The sequence below is a fragment of the Macaca fascicularis genome, chromosome X (assembly GCF_037993035.2).
Source record: "Macaca fascicularis isolate 582-1 chromosome X, T2T-MFA8v1.1".
Classification (NCBI taxonomy): domain Eukaryota; kingdom Metazoa; phylum Chordata; class Mammalia; order Primates; family Cercopithecidae; genus Macaca; species Macaca fascicularis.
This window is the reverse complement of record NC_088395.1, coordinates 24466918-24487404: the sequence shown is the minus strand read 5'-3', so window position 1 is coordinate 24487404 and position 20487 is coordinate 24466918. Positions and strand designations below refer to the sequence as shown.

The window sequence follows — 20487 nt, the reverse complement described above, 5'->3', positions numbered from 1 at the left end:
TCATTCTATCGCCCAGGCTAGAGTACAGCGGCACCATCTTAGCTCACTGCAACCTCTGCCTCGCGGGTTCAAGTGACTCTCCTGCCTCAGCCTCCTGAGAAGCTGGGACTAGAGGCGTGCACCACCACATCAGCTAATTTTTTGTATTTTTAGTAGACATGGGGTTTCACCATGTTGGACAGGCTGGTCTCGAACTACTGACCTCAGGTGATCCGCCCACCTCAGCCTCCCAAAGTGCTGGGATTACAGGCCTGTGCCACCGTGCCTGGCCAAAATCAGTATTTTAATTTCTATACCTCCACGTTTCATATTTTGCTATACCTGAGCATAGAATCAAGGGTGAGGCATAACATGGTTTTCATGGGTAAGTGAAGTAAATCTGAGATGAATCTAAGAGACGATCGCTATTCTCAATCAGCGATTAGAACTTAAAGCTTTAAAAAGCAAAGATGCCTCATACTAACAAATAAAATGCAGTACCTTCAAATAAATGACAGCATCAGTACCCACTCCTTCCATGGAATACAGTTTCAGATCTCCTTGAAAATATCTAGCATACAGACGGGAAATTGGCAAACCATAACCAAATCCAGCCTATTGAGAAAAGAAAATTAATACAGTGAGACAGGCACAAATGCTAACACATTTTATATGATGACCATTCAGAGAAGGTTAAAATAAATTCTTGATTCAGATGTAAATCAAAGAAATTACTGACTCAACCTTTACAATGATGTATATCCTCTTCTATGGCAAACAACCTCTTTATTTTCACCCTGCAAAAACATGTCTTACATGTTTGGATAATAATAAAAATATTCTATTTTTTGACTAATACTTTTTTAGCATTTAAAAGCAAAGTTTTATCATTTTTAAAAAGCACATTCCAAGGCTGGGCACGGTGGCTCACACCTGTAATCCCAGCACTCTGGGAGGCTGAGGCAGGTAGATCACTTGAGGTCAGGAATTCGTGACCAGCCTGGCCAACATGGCGAAACCCCGTCTCTACTACAAAAATTAGCTGGGCGAGGTGGTGGGAGACTGTAGTCCCAGCTACTCAGGAGGCTGAGGCAGGAGAATCGCTTGAACCTGGGAGGTGGAGGTTGCAGTGAGCTGAGATGGTGCCACTGCACTCCAGCCTGGGTGACAGAGCGAGACTCCATCTCCACAAAAGAAAAAAAAAAAAAAAAAAAAGCACATTCCAAATCAAGAGGAATGTGACCTGATGACAGAACTAAACCACATCATTTCAACGTCCCATGATCAGATTTCCCTGCTCTTAGAAGTGAAAATCAATAGCGCAGTGCTGAGTGCAAATCTACCAGTAACAAGATGAGAACACGGAAAGGAAAACAATTTTCTGAGAGGCAACTTCTAAGGTTCCGGGAATGTGAGAATATTTTGGTATATTATAGTTCAGATATTTTTAGAGATTAAAAAAAATTTTCAGTACCTTCCTATATCTCTATGTCATGGAACTCTGACTGTCAATAACAGGTGTTCAGGGAGAAAAAAAAAGGTCTCAGGTATGGACAAGAACAATACGAATCGAAACTAAATGTAATACCGTTTGCAGTGGCAGTGGGGCAGGGTGTGGAAGGAGATATTTTAACACCAAGCTTCCTCACTTCTGGTTAAATCTATGAACAAGGTTAAGGAAGGAGGGCAGGGGACCATGTGCATAGAGTCACATGGGCCTTAGACTCAGATAGACCCAAGTTGAAATCCACTTTCTGTGTGACTCTGAGCAGTTTGCTCAACCTCTTTGAGACCGATTTTTCATCTGAATATATGATTTAAAAAAAAACTGACCTCAGAGCTGCTATAAGGATTAAATAATATAACAAGTATCAAATCTTGGCACAGTGCTTACCACAGTAAAACTAAATAAATCAAAGCTGGTACTCTAGCTACTGGGAGCAGCAATTTTATGAAGTTACATGGATTTCTGCCCTTTTCTAACATTTCTCCTTGATACCTCCTCTCAGGGTAGCGTCTAACTGAAAGGGCAGAGGGTAAAAGAACATACTCCATTATTTGAGGGCTTTAGGACTTGCTGAATATGGCCAGTAGTGAAGATGAGATATCTATAGTAGTGACTCAGGTAACCAGAGCAAAGAAACTAGCTCACTCTAGGAAGAGATGTGAGGAAATCTGCCTTCTATGCTCAAGCAAGGCCCAGAGCCTGCCCTCAGGTCCAACACAGAACAGGCGAGAGCTCCGAGGCCAATGCAGATGTGAGTGTAAGCCCAGACTCCCAGAGTGCAGAGGAGGGGTCTGGACCTCGGATTGGCTGAGGTTCAGGAAAGGTTTCCCAGACGGTCAAAGCATCAGCAGGAGTTCGCTGGGTGGATATTCTCACAACAGAAATGCACGTGTAAAGGCACAGAGGTGTAAAAGTGCAAGTTGCTCAATGAGGAAATTATGTTTTCTAGTAGTACATATCCATGTGCCCACTTTAAAGCTGAGGAGAGTTTCTTTTTCTTTTTCTTTTTTTTTTTTTTTTTTGAGGCAGAGTCTCGCTCTGTCGTCCAGGCTGGAGTGTAGTGGCATAATCTTGGCTCACTGCAACCTCCACCTCCCAGGTTCAAGCAATTCTTGTGCCTCAGCCTCCTGAGTAGCTGGGATTACAAGCGTGCGCCACTGCTCCTGACTATTTTCATGTATTTTTAGTAGAGACCGGGTTTCACCATGTTGGCCAGGCTGGTCTCGAACTCCTGACCTCAAGTGATCCACCCGCCTTGGCCTCCCAAAGTGCTAGGATTACAGGCCAGTTTCTTAACTGGGAGAGCCACTAGTGGAAGCATTTCTTCAAAAGGAAAGGCCACATAGTACACTGGAAAGAACACAGACATGGCCAGCACCAGCTCTGCAGTTAATTAGTTCAATGACTTTGGGCAAGGTCATTTCCTCATTTCCTCATCTCTACAATGGGAGTGTGCGTGCGTAATTTTTAAAGGTCTCTTACAAGTCCCCAGTTCCTCAAGATGCTATTTTAAGACCTGGAAGAGACAATCTATATTTCTTTTAAACAACTGGGGAAGGTGCTACATTTGTTTGTGCTGCCTTTTTTCCTTTTGATGTGTATTTAAGTGCATGCCAGAGCCTAGTCAAGGCAATGCCTCTCAAACGTGATCTTTCATGAATTTTCTCGAATCCTATATAAATGATTTCCTGTTTCCAACATGCTGAGTTAACAAACTCTGTCTCAAATAAAGGATGCAAAGTGTTTGATTTTATTAATACAAATAAAATATAATCTTATGTGCTTATCAGTCAGGTAGGACTTTAAAATGAAACTTAATTTATACCCTGAACCATTTTGCAGACTGATAGATATGTTGCTGTGTTTAATGACAAAGGGTTCAATTGTTGTTTGTCAATTAGAAACACTCAGCAGGGGAAGCAAGTGTGGCCCTACCAGGATCTAAATGCTACCATGGTAACCAGAGGCTTTTCTCACTGCCTTAATAGGGCTGAAGGTTATTTCCAGAGTGAGACAGAAAGGGCTCTGAAAACGCATACACCACCTATATGTTTCATGCTAATGTTATTTAATATAAAAATTTAATGTTTCCATAATTTAACATTTTAATTATATAAACAAATTTGACAGTGGAGATTCCAAGGCACTAGGTGATTCGCGCCTCTGTGGTATGCACGCCAGAGTGTGCAGGACCAAGCGGCAGCTATGCATTCAGTACTGTCCCTTTGCTCACCCACTGGTAACTTCTACCCCTGCCAAGGGTAGCACAAAGTGGAAAATGGTGCTCCAGTAGCAGTCTTACCACGATGAGGTACTTTTTCTCTGTATTTGGGAGTGAGGCACTCAGCTCGGAGTGTTTCTTAGAGATAAATCAGAGAGGAAATAGAAGTACAAAGAAAGTAGCCAAGGCAAAAAATTCCCCCTCCTCCAAACCGCAACATTCTAAATCAACTACACTAATGTGACAACCTGGGGAGAGAGGCAGCTCCTTCTGAGCCCCTTCCCGTGTTTATGATCTTTCCTTCAGCAGCAGTTTGAGATGCTTACCAAAGGGGCAGCTCTGGTAGGCTCCAGGCTGGGTCTAGGAGCAGTCGAATACATGTAGTTAAAAAGACGATCTATTTTTCGAAGTGGGACACCACCGCCTAGGTCACTGATCTGCAATGTACAAAATGTTAACAATCAAAACAAAGAAGTTGATCTATACTTAGTAGGAGGCAATGGGTTCATTAAATAAAGTACATAGCAGATTACTCTAAAATGTACAAGGACTTTGAATCCCCAGTGACATATGGTTCCTTTGTGAACAGTGTAAAGCAAAGGTGGCCGAATGGTACAGTAGGATCCAACAGGCTTGGTGTTGAGGTCTTGTTCAACTCCATGAATAACAAGGTTCTAATGAAGTTTAAATAAGGTAACTAAAGCCAAGGATCTAGCATAGAACTTACAAATAGGACACTCAATAAATGTCAATTTTCTTCCCTCTGATTTTTCAATGTCTAGATACTATTAAATCACAACTGATAATTAAAGTATACATGCGCATAAAACAGTTACCTTAATGGATAAGTCTTCTTTACCCAAAGTAACGAGGGTTTTAACAGCGGGGTAGCCCTCTTTTCTGTCTTCATAGAGTTCGACTGTCGCTCTCATTGAGTTCTAAAATAATAAGATCTTTTTGTTAATCATACTGCCGAATCACAAACCACAATTTTTAAAGAGAAAGAAGTGCATGACTTATACCCAACAACTCTTTTTTGGGGCAAATATTAGTTGGATTTTTATGGCACTTTTCCCTCTAAAGAGCTTAGCTAAATGTGCTCAAATCAAGGAAAAATTTCCTGACACTTTGTTTTTCACCTAGTTTTAGCCTCATCCAACATGCTAAATATTTATTTTTCTCTCCTTCTTCTTCTTCTTCTTTTTTTTTTTTTTTCTTTACGGTATTTAAATTATTCAACTCAATCCAGAGGAATGTTTTTATCGCATGTAATGAGGCTATGCAGAGGCTCATTTGTGTACTTTAAATCCTATTTATCAGTCTGCATTTATAGAGCACCTTTTCTCTAAAGGAGGCAGAAAAACTGAAAGGATGCATGCTTCCCACAAAAATTAATCATTTGGCTGAAAAAAGTAGAAGAAATATTGGTTAAAAAGAAATTCTGAAAAAGCCACAGCTGCTGAAGAGAAAGTTCACAATTGAATGCCCATTTCAACCTTAAAGCATTACATCAGTAACACTCTAATTTTTGGAAGCAAATCAGCATAACTGATTTTTCAGGTGTTCAATTTAGTGTTTCACGCATTGGAAGAAATGAAATTTTAGCTCAAATGCCTTGTGCCTGTAATACTGCTACTGTAAATGTCATTAGCTACTGATTAACAAAAGCAACAGCTTAAGTTGCAGAGTCTAAAGAATTTGGTGGGGTGGTGGGGGCTGGTTCTTTTGGTCCAGCTCATCTACATCTTTCTCTGCCTCTCTTGGATCTTCTGAATTGATTCAAATATTTTATAAAAGGGTTGCAGGATCTCTCAGGATTGGAACAACCACTAATGTACCAGTGTGGTTAATTTTCAGAAGCATAAATATGTATAAACATGTTTTTATTTTGATCTGGCTACCACCAATAAAGCCTTTGCCAGGTTTGGAAACTAAAAAGCATCTCTAATCTCATAACGAAAGAAAAAAACAGTATGGATTTTACATAAAATCACTAAAGTGCAATTAAGCTTCAAAATCGATATGTACTAATATTCACGAAAACTATACTGTACACAGCAATTTTTCATCTCACAGTGTACAAATTATAAAACCCACAGGATATCAGAAATAGAATTTTTAAAATGGTTATGCAAAACCTTTTTCTTATGCTAATCTAATGAATCCATTATGCTCTGAATCAAAGTAATTTAAAATGAAGACTTCTTTCCATGTTTTTAAAATTCCACTTACCTTGAACAACTCAAATAGCATATGAAACAGATGTGAGGGCACATAAACCACCTGAATAGGTTTGTCTGGCGCTTTGGCTGAAAACAGAGACAAAACCATCAATCAATAAGGACCCAAACTAGGAGAAACTCAAGAATGATGTTTGCACTCTATTCTCCAAGTGTGTAAAACACAGCTCTATAAAAGGCTAACTTGGGTTTCCACCTCTAAAGGCAGGGCTGAGCAAAAGCATATGCTTTGGAATCAAACAAACCTGGGGTGAAACCCCGTTCCTTCACTTACCAGCTATGTGACCTTGGATAAATCACTCAATCGCTTTGAAACTTTGTTGAGCAGAATTGGAATATTATCACCTAGGCCATAATATCCTGAGTATTACAGAAGGCCAGACAGATATCACTGGGTGTTTTTCAAATTGGGGGCTACCTTCTGCCACTGACCCCAGGGGGAATTCCATGGGGAATGTGGAGCAACAGGGAAAATAAACAAAGGGCTGGTGAACTGGACTAAATGGCAGTGTTCAATTTTGTTAAATTATGACAAACAAGACATCTTATAGCATAGAATGTAAGGTTCACGTAACTTTTTCTCAAGCAGCTAGCAGATAAACCCCTAGAGACCTACGATTTTTTCCCCTTGCACCATGGATCGTCTGAAGAAAATCTGAGAAACACCAAAACCCGGGTCAAGCACTAAGAAGAGTGTGGGATACAGAGTAGATGCTCAAAAATATAGTCCTTCCTCCTCCTCATGACCCAAAATCACTTAAGAGATTGAAACTACATGAACTCTCTCAGGTAGAATGCTGTCATTTCAACCAGCTACTTCCTCTAATAAAGTAATTAACAATAATATAAATTAGAGTTCACATTTGCTTGATTCTTAGCAGTCTACAAAGAGCTTTCACATACATTATTCAATTGACTCCTCCTGACAACATTTCCTGGCTCCTAGCAGGGTGGTGGTGTTTAGCGGCGTGGAAACAGGCTTTGGGAAGCCTGTGTGACTTGCCCATGGTCCCAGAAGTGGCACCGAAACTGGACACCTGAACCGAGAGCTTTTGATTCTAATCCTGAACTCTTCAAAGAGCAATTATTTTTATTTTTATTTATTTACTTTTTGAGACACAGTCTTGCTCTGTTGCCCAGGCTGGAGTGCAGTGGCGCCATCTCGGCTCACTGCAACCTCCACCTCCCGGGTTCAAGCGATTATCCTGTCTCAGCCTCCTGAGTGGCTGGGATTACAGGTGTGCGCTGCCACTCCTGGCTAATTTTTGTATTTTTAGTAGAGACGGGGTTTCCCCATGTTGGACAGGCTGGTCTCGAACTCCTGACCTCAGGTGTTCGCCCACCTCGGCCTCCCAAAGTGCTGGGATTGCAGGTGTGAGCCATTGCGCCTGGCTCCTTTATTGTCATTCTAATGGGGCTCGAGGAACAAGCTGGGTACTCAGTTTATCTTGTACCAAATGGCATCATTAGTTACATAAACAGCCTTATGAATTCAACATTTTCACCCCAAATCTCAAGAAAAGGCAAATGCCTTTTATATAGTGGGGTTTTGTTTTGTTTTGTTTTGTTTTTTCAGTTTAAACAACATTCTCTAGGAGCCATCTAAAGGCTTGCTCAATTACTTGCACTTTTCTTTGGGAACATTATAGTTTAGATTTCTTTCCTTCCTTTTAAAACCATGTCAGATGTTTTTGTCCATGACTCTTTCCTAGTTCTGGGTCTCGAGGCTGGCTGTTAAGTAGTAGATGCTTAATAGATGTTTGCTGACTTATAAATAAGTAGAATATGAATTTTCCATCTAAGGGCACATTTTAAAAAGTCAATTAAAAAAATGGCCTAGGTTTGTCATGTTCAAGACTCCAGAAATAATAAAGTCTCTATTTTGTACAATCATTGCTCCAAATGCCATTAGTTGAAACAGCATTTAAGAAATACCATTAGATATAAGGAATTTTATTTCCAGACAGTTCTCCTTCCAAAATAAAAAAGCATCCACTTAAGGTGTTCAGGATCAACCTCCAACCTGCATCTCCAACATAGAACTTGTTAAGGCAAAAGCACATTCCTTAATCATGTTCACAGAGAGCTCTAGCATTAAGAAATTATACATAAAAATAATCACTACACTACCCAAAGCAACATAAAGCTAGAGGCTACCTAGAAACACCAGCATTCATTTATCTTAGTGATAGGACAAGGGGCTTCAGAACATGATTGAAAGGGGGCTTCTGTAATTCGTGAGACAATGCCAAAAAGAGTCGGAAAGCTCCTCTCCTGGTGGGTGAGCTGCCCAGCATGACAGCCTCAGTGGGGACGGAATGTGCTGACATGGCTGGCACTTGGGAATCAGCAAGAACAGGCCTGCTGCTTTGGCCTTTAGAATGAGGGAGGCTGCCACTCACGCAAAAGAGCAATTTGTTACTACCTGTGGATGTGAGGTCAGCTCCTGCCTAGTCCGTATGAAGAGAGAGAGAGAATATTAAGATGGTTCTCATCAAGAACACTCCAGACAAGCCCACTTGGTCCTGGTAGTGTATTTATTCAATGGGGATATGACTCTTCTCAGAGAACTCAAGAGACCTTGAAAGCAGCTTTGACTTCATGCCTTCTAGTCAAATGGAGGGGCCATGTCCTTCAACAGCAGCCTGAACTCCTTTCATAGTTTAATCTCATTATAAGAGAAATACATTTTTAATGTACTTCTGAGGGGGAATTTGGTTTATCTTTCTTTTTTTTTTTTTTTTTTTTTGAGACAGGGTCTTGCTCTGTCACCCAGGCTGGAATGCAGTCATGTGATCTCGGCTCACTGCAGCCTCTTACCTCCTGGGCTCAAGCGATCCTCCCACTTTAGCCTCCTGAGTAGCTGGGATTACAGACACATGCCACTATGCCCAGCTAATTTTTCTATTTTGTGTAGAGACAGGGTTTTGCTATATTGCCCAGGCTGGTCTCGAACTCCTGGGCTCAAGAGATTCTCCTGCCTCAGCCGCCCAAAGTGCTGGGATTACAGGTGTGAGCCACCATGCCTGGCCTGGTTTATCTTTAATTGTAAATGCTCACACCCTGTCATTCCACATCTAGGAATCCAACCTGAAGAAATACTTTCATATGTTCACAAATTTTTCCACCCTCCCCACCTCTCACACTCTTTCATAGCTCATTATATGGAATATAGGAAAACCGGAAATCCTAAATGTATACCCATAGGAAAATAGTTAAATAAATTATGGTAAGCTACACTATGGATAATCTCTAAATGAGATTAATACTTGCAAAGGTGTTCAAGGTGAAGTGAAAAACACGTTATAAATAGGGTTAAAGCTATACATGCTTTATGCAAAAACCAAAACTCTGTATGGGACTGAGAAAGTAGTGGGAGATTTCCCTTTTCACTCACATTTCTGTATTTGTATTTTTGTGATGAGCATGTCTCTTCCATAATTTACAAATAAAAAATAAAAGGAATATGTAAATAAATATGCAATCATATGATGAACATAAAAATCATCTGTAACCCCATTACCCAGAGAGCTGCTATTTGTATTTTGGTAGTATAAATCCTTCAAAATATTTTCCAATGAACTTCCACTATTATAAACTTTTACAGCCTGTATTTTTAAAAAACATCTCAATTTTTCCCATACATTATTCGTTTAAAGCATCATTTTAAAGGGCTGCATAGTATTCTAAATTATAGGTGTACCACAATTCAGTTAAACAATGCTCTATTGTGGAAAACTTGGGTTGTTTTCTAACTTTATAAGAAAACTACTGTGATCATCAATCTTGTACATAAATCTGTGCATCTCTATTTTCATGTATTTTTGTTTGTTTTTTGAGATGGGGTTTCACTCTATTGCCGAGGGTGGAGTGCTATGGCACTATCTCAGCTCACTGCAACCTCCGCCTCCCGGGTTCAAGTGATTCTCCTGCCTCAGCCTCCCAAGCAGCTGAGAATACAAGCATGTGCTACCACGCCTGGCTAATTTTTCTATTTTTTGTAGAGATGGGGTTTCGCCATGTCACTCGGGCTGGTCTTAAACTCCTGGACTCAAGAGATCCACCCACTTTGGCCTCCCAAAGTACTGGGATCACAGGCATGAACCACCGTGTCCAGCCTCTATTTTCTTATAATAAATGTTCTGAAGTTTAATTTACTGGACCAAAGAATATGACCATTATTAACTTATTTACTGGGCCAAACAGAAAGAACATTGTTGGCATTTTTTAGAAAGGGTATACCACTTTAAGCTTATACAAGAAATATATGTGCTGGTGAGAAAGTATTTTTGTGGGCACAAATTCAAAGCATTAAAATGTTTTAATCACTGTCATTTTGAAAGAAAAAAATGGCATTTCTGGCCGGGCGCGGTGGCTCACGACTGTAATCCCAGCACTTTGGGAGGCCGAGGCGGGTGGATCACCTGAGGTCAGGAGCTCAAGACCAGCCTGGCCAACATGGTGAAACCCCGTCTCTACTAAAAATACAAAAATTAGCCAGGCATGGTGGCAGGCACCTGTAATCCCAGCTACTCAGGGGCCTGAGGCAGGAGAATCACTTGAACCTGGAAGGCAGAGGCTGCAGTGAGCTGAGATCACACCACTGTACTCCAGCCTGGGCAGCAGAGTGAGACTCCTTCTCAAAAAAAAAAAAAAAAAAAAGGCATTTGTCTGTGTTTTTGTTTGTACTTCCTTGATTAGTGAAGTTAAACACTTTTCCATATGTTTATTGACTGTTTGCATTTGTTACTTTGAGAAGAGCCTATTTATACCTTTGTACATACTCTACCTTGATTACTTCTGTTCCAAGAATTCTGGGGTCTAACACATTACACATTCCTGTATAAAAACTCCTTACAATAATATATCTGGTTGACCAAAGGCACAGAAAGTTTACAAAATATATAAGAAAATGAAAAAATTTTGGATCTCACTGAAATATGGCTTAGGTATAAAGAGCTTCTTAGTCAGCTTTTTTGAATGTAAGGTTAAAATTAGTTTTCTTTTACCATTGAATTCTTCAACTTCCAGCTCTGGAGCTACCAGGTAATACTGTTCACACAGCATCTTGGCTGTTTCATATGCATCTACAAGAAAAGGAAAAAGTTTAGCTGCTGCACTAATAACATATAGGCACAAGCATGTATGTGTGTGTGTGTGTGTGCATGCATGTGCATGTATATATCTATAGGTATATAAGATAAAGAAACTGTCTAAACAGATGGATGTAGAATTAATCAACTACAACCTTTTACAAAATATCCTTTTGTGGCTTTAATAGAATTACCATGACTAAAACAAAAGTTCTCTTTTCTATTTTTTCCAAGACAGCGTCTCACTCTGTCGCCTAGGCTAGAGTACAGTGGTGTGATCATAGCTCACTGCAGGCTCGAACTACTGGGCTCAAGCAGTCCTCCCACCTCAGCCTCCCAAGTAGCTGGCCTTACAGGCACATGCCACCATGCCCAGCTAATCTCTCTTTTCTTAAAGGATTTTTTTGTTTGTTTGTTTTTTGAGACAGAGTCTCACTCTGTTGCCCAGGCTGGAGTGCAGTGGTGCCATATCGGCTCACTGCAACCTCTGTCTCCCAGGCTCAAGCGATTCTCCTGCCTCAGCCTCCCGAGTAGCTGGGATTACAGGCGGATGGCACCACGTCCGGCTAATTTTTGTATTTTTAGTAGAGATGAGGTTTCACTATGTTGGCCAGGCTGGTCTCGAACTCCTGACCTCAGGTGATCCACCCACTTTGGCCTCCCAAAAGTGCTGGGATTACAGGCATGAGCCACCGTGCCTGGCTTTCTTTTCTTAAAGTTTTAATGACCATAACAATGGCAACATACTAGAATACTGGCAATTCAACTAGCTCTATACCAAACACGTATTTGTTTAACTTATAACTATTACCAGAAGATATTTTTCATGAAAATTTAGGAACTCAAGACTATACTTTCCAAGCACCATGCAACCTGACTAAATTGTAGCAAAATAATATTTGTCATGATCTTAAAAATAATAATGCCAACAGTCTTGTGGTTTGCCAGAGTTATTTGTAAGTGAAACCTCAGTAAGTATTTGCTGAATGAATGGATTTCCATGAGCCACACAATTTAAATTACTGGAGATGCCACTATCACTTTAAAAGGTCCTTTCAATTAGTTAAAGGTAACAGGCTGGGGCTGATATTTATCAAAGTCTGAGGAGCAACAGTTCACTTTTTAAAGGATAAAATAAAAGACATATGGTAAGAAGATCAGAGCCATTACAGAAATAGCTGGAAGACAGAATTCAGGAGATTCAAAGATGGGGAGCAAATTCAGAAAGCAAAGGTGCATTACAAGACATTGGATACTGCATGTATGCCTTTTCTCTCGAACTGTAAACAATCTGAGGTCAGTGTTTGTGTCTTAACACTTGTTTTATAACTTGCATAGAACTTCGTATAGTGCCTATGTAGATGGTCAACAAACAGTCCTTGAGCCAGGTGCAGTGGCTCACGCCTGTAAACCCAGGACTTTGGGAGGCCGAGGTGGGCTGATCACTTGAGGCCGGGAGTTCAAGACCAGCCAGGCCAACATGGTGAAACCCCGTCTCTACTAAAAATACAAAAATTAGCCATGCATGGTGGTGAGTGTCTGTAATCCCAGCTAGTTGGGAGGCTGAGGCAGGAGAATTGCTTGAACCCAGGAGGTAGAAGTTGCAGTGAGCCGAGATCGTGCCACCACACTCCAGCCTGGGGGACAGAGTGAGACTCCATCTCAAAATTAAAAAAAACATAAATTAAAATAAATTAAAAATTTTTTAAAAACCTTGGTTTGATAAATTTTAAACCTTTTGGTAATTTACTTTTAAAAAATCTTTATTGGAGATGATTATTATACCATACAATTCACTCATTGAAAGTAAAGTTTACTTTTAAAAAATCTTTATTGGAGATAATTCTTATACCATACAATTCACTCACTGAAAGTAAAGTGTACACACGGCCGGGCGCAGTGGCTCACACCTGTAATTCCAGCACTTTGGGAGGCCGAGGCAGGGGGATCACTTGAGGTCAGGAGTTCGAGACCAGCCTGGCCAACATGGTGACACCCCTTCTCTACTAAAAATACAAAAATTTAGCCAGGCATGGTGGCGGGTGCCTGTAGCCCTAGCTACTCAGGAGGTTGAGGCAGGAGAACTACTTGGACCTGGGAGGCAGAGGTTGCAGTGAGCCGAGATCACGCCACTGCATTCCAGCCTGGGTAACAGAGTGAGACTCCATCTCAAAAAAAAAAAAAGTACATACAACTCAGTGGTTTTTAGTATATAGTCAGAGCTGTGCATTAATCACTATAATCAAGTTTACATTTTCATCACTACCAAAAGAAGTTCCAAACCCGTTAGCAGTTACTCCCCTCCACTCAGCCCTAGGTAACCATGGATCTACTTTGTCTCTATAGATTTGCTATTCTGGACTTTTTACATAAACGGAATAATATGCGGTCTTCTGTGACTGGCTTCTTCCACCAGCATGTTTTCAAGCATCATCTACATCATAGCATGTATCAGAACCTCATTTCTTTTTATTGCTATATTATATTCCATTGTGCAAGTATACCATATTTTCTTTATCCATTCATCAGCTGGTAGACATCTGGGTTGTTTCCACTTTTTGGCTATTATGAATAGTGCTGCTATGAACCTTCATGTCCAAACATTTGTGTGAACATATGCCTTCATTTCTCTTGGGTATATACCTAGGAGTAGAAAATTGCTGCTTCGTGGGCGCATTTGGAATGTTCTCAACAGGATTATCAGCTCTTTGGAGACAGGCTCTTATTTCCTTTATATTCCCCACAGCATTACTGTGCAAAAGTAGATATTGTGCTTGTTTAATATTCAAGAGGTGAGAAAAAGAAGGAAGGAAGGAAAGGGGGAAAAGTAAGCCCTACAGAATGTTAATGTTAAAAATTGACATTATTAACCTACAATAATACAAAGATAAGATTAGGGTATGTTCAGACTATAAATTTACCAAATTAAAATTTTATCTATTATTTGACCTCAGAGTAAGAATTCTGATTCTTTTACTAAACTTTTAGAATTAAATCCCTATAAAGAACCAAAGATAGAGATATTAAAATAACTCAGACAAGGTGAAATAATGAGGGACAGCAAAAAGGAAACAGCAGTAAGAGGAGAAAAAAAATGTTTCAAAGAGTTGGTCAGTATGAAAATAGACACTTAAGTAGGATTGAATTTCAACCCTGAAAAAGAAAGAAAGTTAAAAATTTTGAATTATACTAAATTTACAAGTGTTTTCCTAGGCTATAATAAACCTTATCAAATATCTCTAAAGTACTTTTGTCAAAAGAAGAGAAATCAAGACTCACTCCTCTTGCTTAGCCTATGCCACCAAACAATGCTACATCTCCACCTAGTGACATGAAAGCACAAAGTTGAACAGGAATTTCCAAGATCACAAACACTGAAACCTAAAAACGATCATTCATTATCCATACACAAAGCCAACACATCTCCACAAAACAACTCCTCCAGGTATGTAATAAAGATGTTTAAACAGTGCTCTTCCATTCACTACCAAACAAAAATAATCTACACCCACTAAATGTCCTAATTTCTCATGGAATTCGCTTGCCCAGTAGCATGATTATGACAGCGTTGTTAAGAAAACGTGCTACACAAATTTAACATGTGAAAGACCAAGCCCGGACAGAAGCAGCCAACTCAAAACACAAAGACCCAGTACAGCTCCTAAAACCACGTGTGATTAAGAATTTTTAAAGCATCACTACAAAATATAGTGTATCAACGCTATAATTAAGAATTGCATGATGATCCTTGAAGAACTCAAGTCATCACAATGTAGACTCACATACACCAGCTAGCCAAAAGGGCATTAATGATATTATCTATATACTACGCATCTTTGTAAATTCCTTGGACACAATGCATGTTGCAATGCCTGGGACACAATACACACTTAATGAGCATTTGTTAAATGGAACGATCCTCTGGCCCATGATTAAGTTCTCAACATGCAGTAAATTACATTGACAGGAGGTGTTCCTTTTGGTGAGACTGGGAATTAGAGGCTTAGAGTCATTCCCCAATCTAGCTGTGTGTGGGATTCGTTACCAGATTTGAAAGAAAGAGTACAGATTATGAAAGGAACCCCTGGAAATTCTGAGGCAGTAGCTCTATGTTGAAGCCTGAGAGTCTACATTCTTAAAACTTAGCAGGTAATTTGGAAGAGAAGCTAGACCACTTCCCTGGAAAGTCAAGTCTGAGTCACACTAATTCTGCCACTCATCTCTCCTAGGACATGAATGCTTATGAGGTACTGGGGTGACAGCACTTATATACTCAAACAGGATATTTCTGTTTAAGTAAAATAATTTAACATAAAAATGAAAAAGCTTTAAGAAATCACCATCAAAACCAAAATTCAACTAATGGCTTGTAATTTACACTTAGAGTAAAATGCAAATTCTACTTATAATAAGCTTTCTAATCAAACTTTTCTATTTTTTAAATTTAGAAATCAAAATTTCAAAAAAGATAACTGCCAAATTATTTTATGTGCAATATATTGGAGCCAATATTTACCATCAATCTTTAGAAGAAAATATTAGAAAATTATTATTGCTGCTGAATATAAATGATATGCCTTATTTTAGGAATCTGTTTTCAAGGGTTTTAAGGTACTGATTATAAAATAATTAACAAAACTGTAGGTGTGGCTCATACATACTTCCCCAGGTTAAAATAACTAAACTGTAAATACATGAGACAACAATTTTTTTTTTTTGAGACAGAGTCTGGCTCTGTTGCCCAGACTGGAGTACAGTGGCGTGATCTCGGCTCACTGCAAGCTCCGCCTCCCAAGTTCACATCATTCTCCTGCCTCAGCCTCCCAAGTAGCTGGGACTACAGGTGCCCGCCACCATGCCTGGCTAATTTTCTATATTTTTAGTAGAGACGGGGTTTCACCTTGTTAGCCAGGATGGTCTTGGTCTCCTGACCTCGTGATCCGCCCGCCTCGGCCTCCCAAAGTGCTGGGATTACAGGCGTGAGCCACCACGCCCGGCCAAGACTAAAATTTTAAAAGGCTGAGAACAGGGTGAAGGTTCACACAGAAATCAGCCCAACAGAACCAAACTAGCCATGAATCCGTTTTAATAAATAGCACACAGGAAAATTAAACAGATAATGGAGGTTGCTTTATCAGATTTTCCTATTCAAAATTCACCACAGAACTCTGTTATCAAATATTAATTAGCCTCTATCTTGAATACATGCAATCACTTGAGACAACAAATATGAGAGGCTGGACTAGGATGAATTTGAGTGACTATTGAAAAAATTAAAATGAAGGTGCCAAGATCCCTAACTTTGAGTCTAATAGAATACAGAAAATCATAAAGCTGAAGTTTTAAGAAGCCACTGTCAGAAAAAGGTAAATGTAAATGACCAGAAAACATTAGAAAAGTGCTGATAGGCTGTTTTTAATTGTTTTATTTATATTTTTTAATAAAAACAATCCCACAGCATTTATTGTCATCTGGTAATAATATATATGGATAAGGGAAACAAATCTGAACAGACATTTTAGAACTATACTCCCAACAAAGGACACCTAAAAAAAACAATTTCTCAATAGTTTCTCACTTCCTTGATCATTTCTGGTTAGAGACATTTTGTGGCAGAATATGATCTCCTTTAGCACGATCTGACCCAGGGGTTTTCTTGGCTTTGTTTCACAATGAATCTCTTCTGCATCATCTGATATGAGGTTCACAGACTCATCAAAACCAATGATACGGCCCTCTATCAGCATATTCACTTGCTCATAGAGTCATACCTGAATCCGAGATCTATTTTGCAAGTATCTGAAGATGAAGGTAAGGCTGATGGGCTACATTCACCTTCTGCACTTTTTGGCCCTGGCCACAGTGCACCATGGTGGAAGCCCACAAAGACAACACTGACCCGCACCGCACCTTCTGGAAGTGATATGCTGCCTTTTAGGAACACTTTCAAGTCTCAGAGAAATTCTAATAAGGCATGTCTATCATCATCCTTCCTATCCCAAACCCAACCTGAGTGGGATCCAATGGGGATTTTATAAAGGAGTAGGCCCCCACATCTCATGCTCCAAACCACAGCAGACTGGGCAAATGGGAGTAGAACATCCAATGTAAGGGCAACCAATCTCCAGACTGATCAGAATCCTAAAACTTGTGATCATAGGGAGAAAAAAAAAAAAGATAAGCTGAGTTAATTAAATTCATCTTTTGGGAATTTAGAATCAAGATCATGGGCAAAAAAAGATAAGCTGAGTTAATTAAATGCATCTTTTGGGAATTTAGAATCAAGACAGTTGGGGTGATCAGGCAGGGCAGAAGCCAAAAGGGTACACTGAGAATTATCATGAGATCTGTGAAGGACTAGAGTGCCCAAGAAGATGCCACTGAGTCATCCAGTATACAGACAAAAACAGGTAAATGGAGCAGGCATGGAGAAAGGCGGAGAGGCCATGACTTGGCAGCTCCAGTTGCAAAGATACACAGAAAACAACCTTGTTTTCTGTTTCCTAATTCCAATTTCTTTTTTTTTTTTTTTTTCTGATGGAGTCTCACTCTGTCACCCAGGCTGGAGTGCAGTGGTGCAATCTCAGCTCACTGCAGCCTCCGCCTCCCGTGTTGAAGCAATTATCCTGCCTCAGCCTCCAGAGTTGCTGGGATTACAGGCACATGCCACCATACCTGGCTAATTTTGGTATTTTTAGCAGAGACGGGATTTCACCATGTTGGCCGGGCTGATAATTCCAATTTCTATAGCTCCAACTGTAAAGTGCTTCCTGTCCTTGGATTATCATGGGACCTACCAGGTTTTTTTGATAAATCTTTCTTGAGCTAGCATGAGTGGGTCTCTGTTACTTGTAACCTGAAGAGCCCAAAGTGAGAGCACAAGACATTATTTCTGAACCAGAATAATGTCACGCGCTCTGAGGATACCATTTGTGTGCTATTATATTAAGCAATGATAGCATGTAGGAACAACACAGGCAACTTAGCATCACTGCGAGAATTGATTTTTATACCAAGTATTTAAGTATATACCTTTAAAATGATCTTAGAGCAGGATTTTCCATTTTATTTCCTAGTTTCTTACAAAGAAAGGAGGGAAAAGGGTCACAATGGAAGGCACCTCCCAAAGGATAATAGGACCTGCTTTACAACACTAATTCTAGCATTCACTACCTGGAGTCTATAATTTGCAGATGTGTAAAGGTAGATATTAATGTGCTAAATAAGCAGCAAGGAGGCATGCTTCAATGTTCTGCACATTCAATTAATGCTACACAAGATGCACCCCATTTTTATACGTTGATACAACTGTCTAGTCAAAAATAAAAATATTGTCTCTACTCTTCTACACAGTTTTTTGTAATCTGTCTCAAGAGATCTAAGGATGGGAGTGGGCTTAACACTTACTTTGTTGTTGTTGTTTGTTTGTCTGTTTGTTTGAGACGGAGTTTCACTCTTGTTGCCCAGGCTGGAGTGTAATGGTGTGATCTCGGCTCACTGCAACCTCCATCTCCCGGGTTCAAGCAATTCTCCTGCCTCAGCCTCCTGAGTAGCTGGGATTACAGGTGTGTGCCACCATGCCCATCTAACTTTTGTATTTTTAGTAGAGATGGGGTTTCACCATGTTGGCCAGGCTGGTCTCGAACTCCTGACCTCAGGTGATCCACCCCCCTCGGCCTCCCAAAGTGCTGGGATTACAGGTGTGAGCCACTGCACCCGACCAACATGTATTAAACCTATAAAACACACATGTGTGCACACAAAGAGGCTCACACACACATGCCCACACAGGGTCATTTGGGCTGGACACCCGACTATGCTTAAACCATGTAGGATCTTCACAGCTAAGAAAATCATTAGTAGGGCTGTCATTAAAACCCAGAGCCCTTACTCTTGCAACATCCAACTGCTTAAAACAAAAGGAAGGAAATAAAAGATTAGCTATAGAGATTCTGAGTTAGAAGATTAACTAAGAAACCTCAGAGGATAGTGGAAGAAGGTAAAAAGCCAGGGTGAAAATACCAACTACTCTAAAAAGAGGAAGGCAATAGTAAGACTTCACTAAGAGTCAAAAGAGGCTGACATCCATTTCTTCCTTTCCTTGGCAACAACTTGGCAGGGATTGGTAAGAAGAGCTGGTGAGGCCTGGGCCTCTTGAGACTTTCTGATGGTTGCTCCTGGGGCATTTGGGGAGGAGACTCCAGTGCCTTTTAGGTAGAAGACACAGAAGAAATTTCAGGCCTTTCGACCTTTGGTGCTCTGTGCCTTCTTTATTCTCTCTCAGTCTTACTTGGAGCTAGAAATAGCTTCTGCATAAGTATTTGATGCTCAAAAAATTAAGAGGAGGGTCCACAGGAAATGAAGCAGACAGTTCACTAGAGACATGTGCTTTGGTCTACAAGGAAAAAAGAGGCCTGCAGGTTTCCTTCTAGGTTGCCTAGCCCATTTGCCAAGGTAGAAAAAGTAACTGATATAAGGCCAATCCCCCACTGCGGAATAAAGGTTATGCACACTTGGCTGGAAAGACCATTTGAATATACAGATAATGAGTATCACAGATTAAACACAGGAAGAACTCCAACAATATTGACGCAGACAGCAGGATAGAGGCTTCTACCATGGGGTATTGAATTCAGCCAGGAAGGGTGTGTGTGATGGGCATTAGTGCTGGAGATAGAGAAATACACAAATACTATGGATTTCACGGAGACAAAGATTAGACACAATATTTGCAGCTGCACACCTATGTATAAATCTGATGAGTTCAAATGTATAAAACAATGTTCTCACTAAATTATGAAAATGGGTAATTTTTATTCTCTTCTCTCTTTTCCCACATTTTCTGAACTTTCTTTGATGAGCACTTTTGATTTTGGTAATATGGCAATAGTCTTCTTAACTGTCCCAACTGGGAAAAGGAGTTGGATGATTAACAGAAATGTTGGGTAAAGTGGGAAACCATAAAATTTGATTACTATCATAAACATTAACTTAAAATGCACATTTGAACATACAATTTCTTTCTCTGTCAATATATTCACATAAGGCCTTTCCTTTGAATGTGGATCAGTTTGGGGTTCCAGTTCGTCTTTCTTGGATGAAGAACATCACTTACATCTATGAATTCTAATTCCTATTTCTTTAAAGTATAATAAACTTAAAGATACTTGTGAGGCAACCTGGGTATGAATTCCAGGTAAGATTTTTACTCTGTGTTGTCATGTAATCTAATCGTTTTCTTACTCACGGTAATTTCATAACATTTTTAAGAGTCCTTCCAAAGCATTCAACTTGGTTTTAACAGAAACAAGTCTCTTTTATGTATGTATATTTCTTCAGTTTACATAACATTTAAATAAATTATATAGTCACAACAGTGAGTATAACTTACACCAATGGCTTGGGTACAAATAAGTTACCCTTAGTAAGCATGCACCTCACCAGGTG

The 20487-nt window shown here is 39.9% G+C and overlaps 1 protein-coding gene across 1 annotated transcript in view; it reads right to left on the bottom strand.

Annotated features, from left to right (window-relative positions):
- The window catches only part of PDK3 (pyruvate dehydrogenase kinase 3), a 74530-nt gene that overhangs the window by 8604 nt on the left and 45439 nt on the right, over positions 1-20487 (bottom strand). Inside the window, exons 6-10 of the mRNA XM_005593191.5 lie at positions 10957-11034; positions 5940-6016; positions 4544-4645; positions 4034-4144; positions 481-594 (exon numbers count right to left, since the gene is read on the bottom strand). Of these exons, the coding sequence (XP_005593248.1) occupies positions 481-594; positions 4034-4144; positions 4544-4645; positions 5940-6016; positions 10957-11034 (482 nt within the window). The remainder of the gene's footprint in view (positions 1-480; positions 595-4033; positions 4145-4543; positions 4646-5939; positions 6017-10956; positions 11035-20487) is intronic.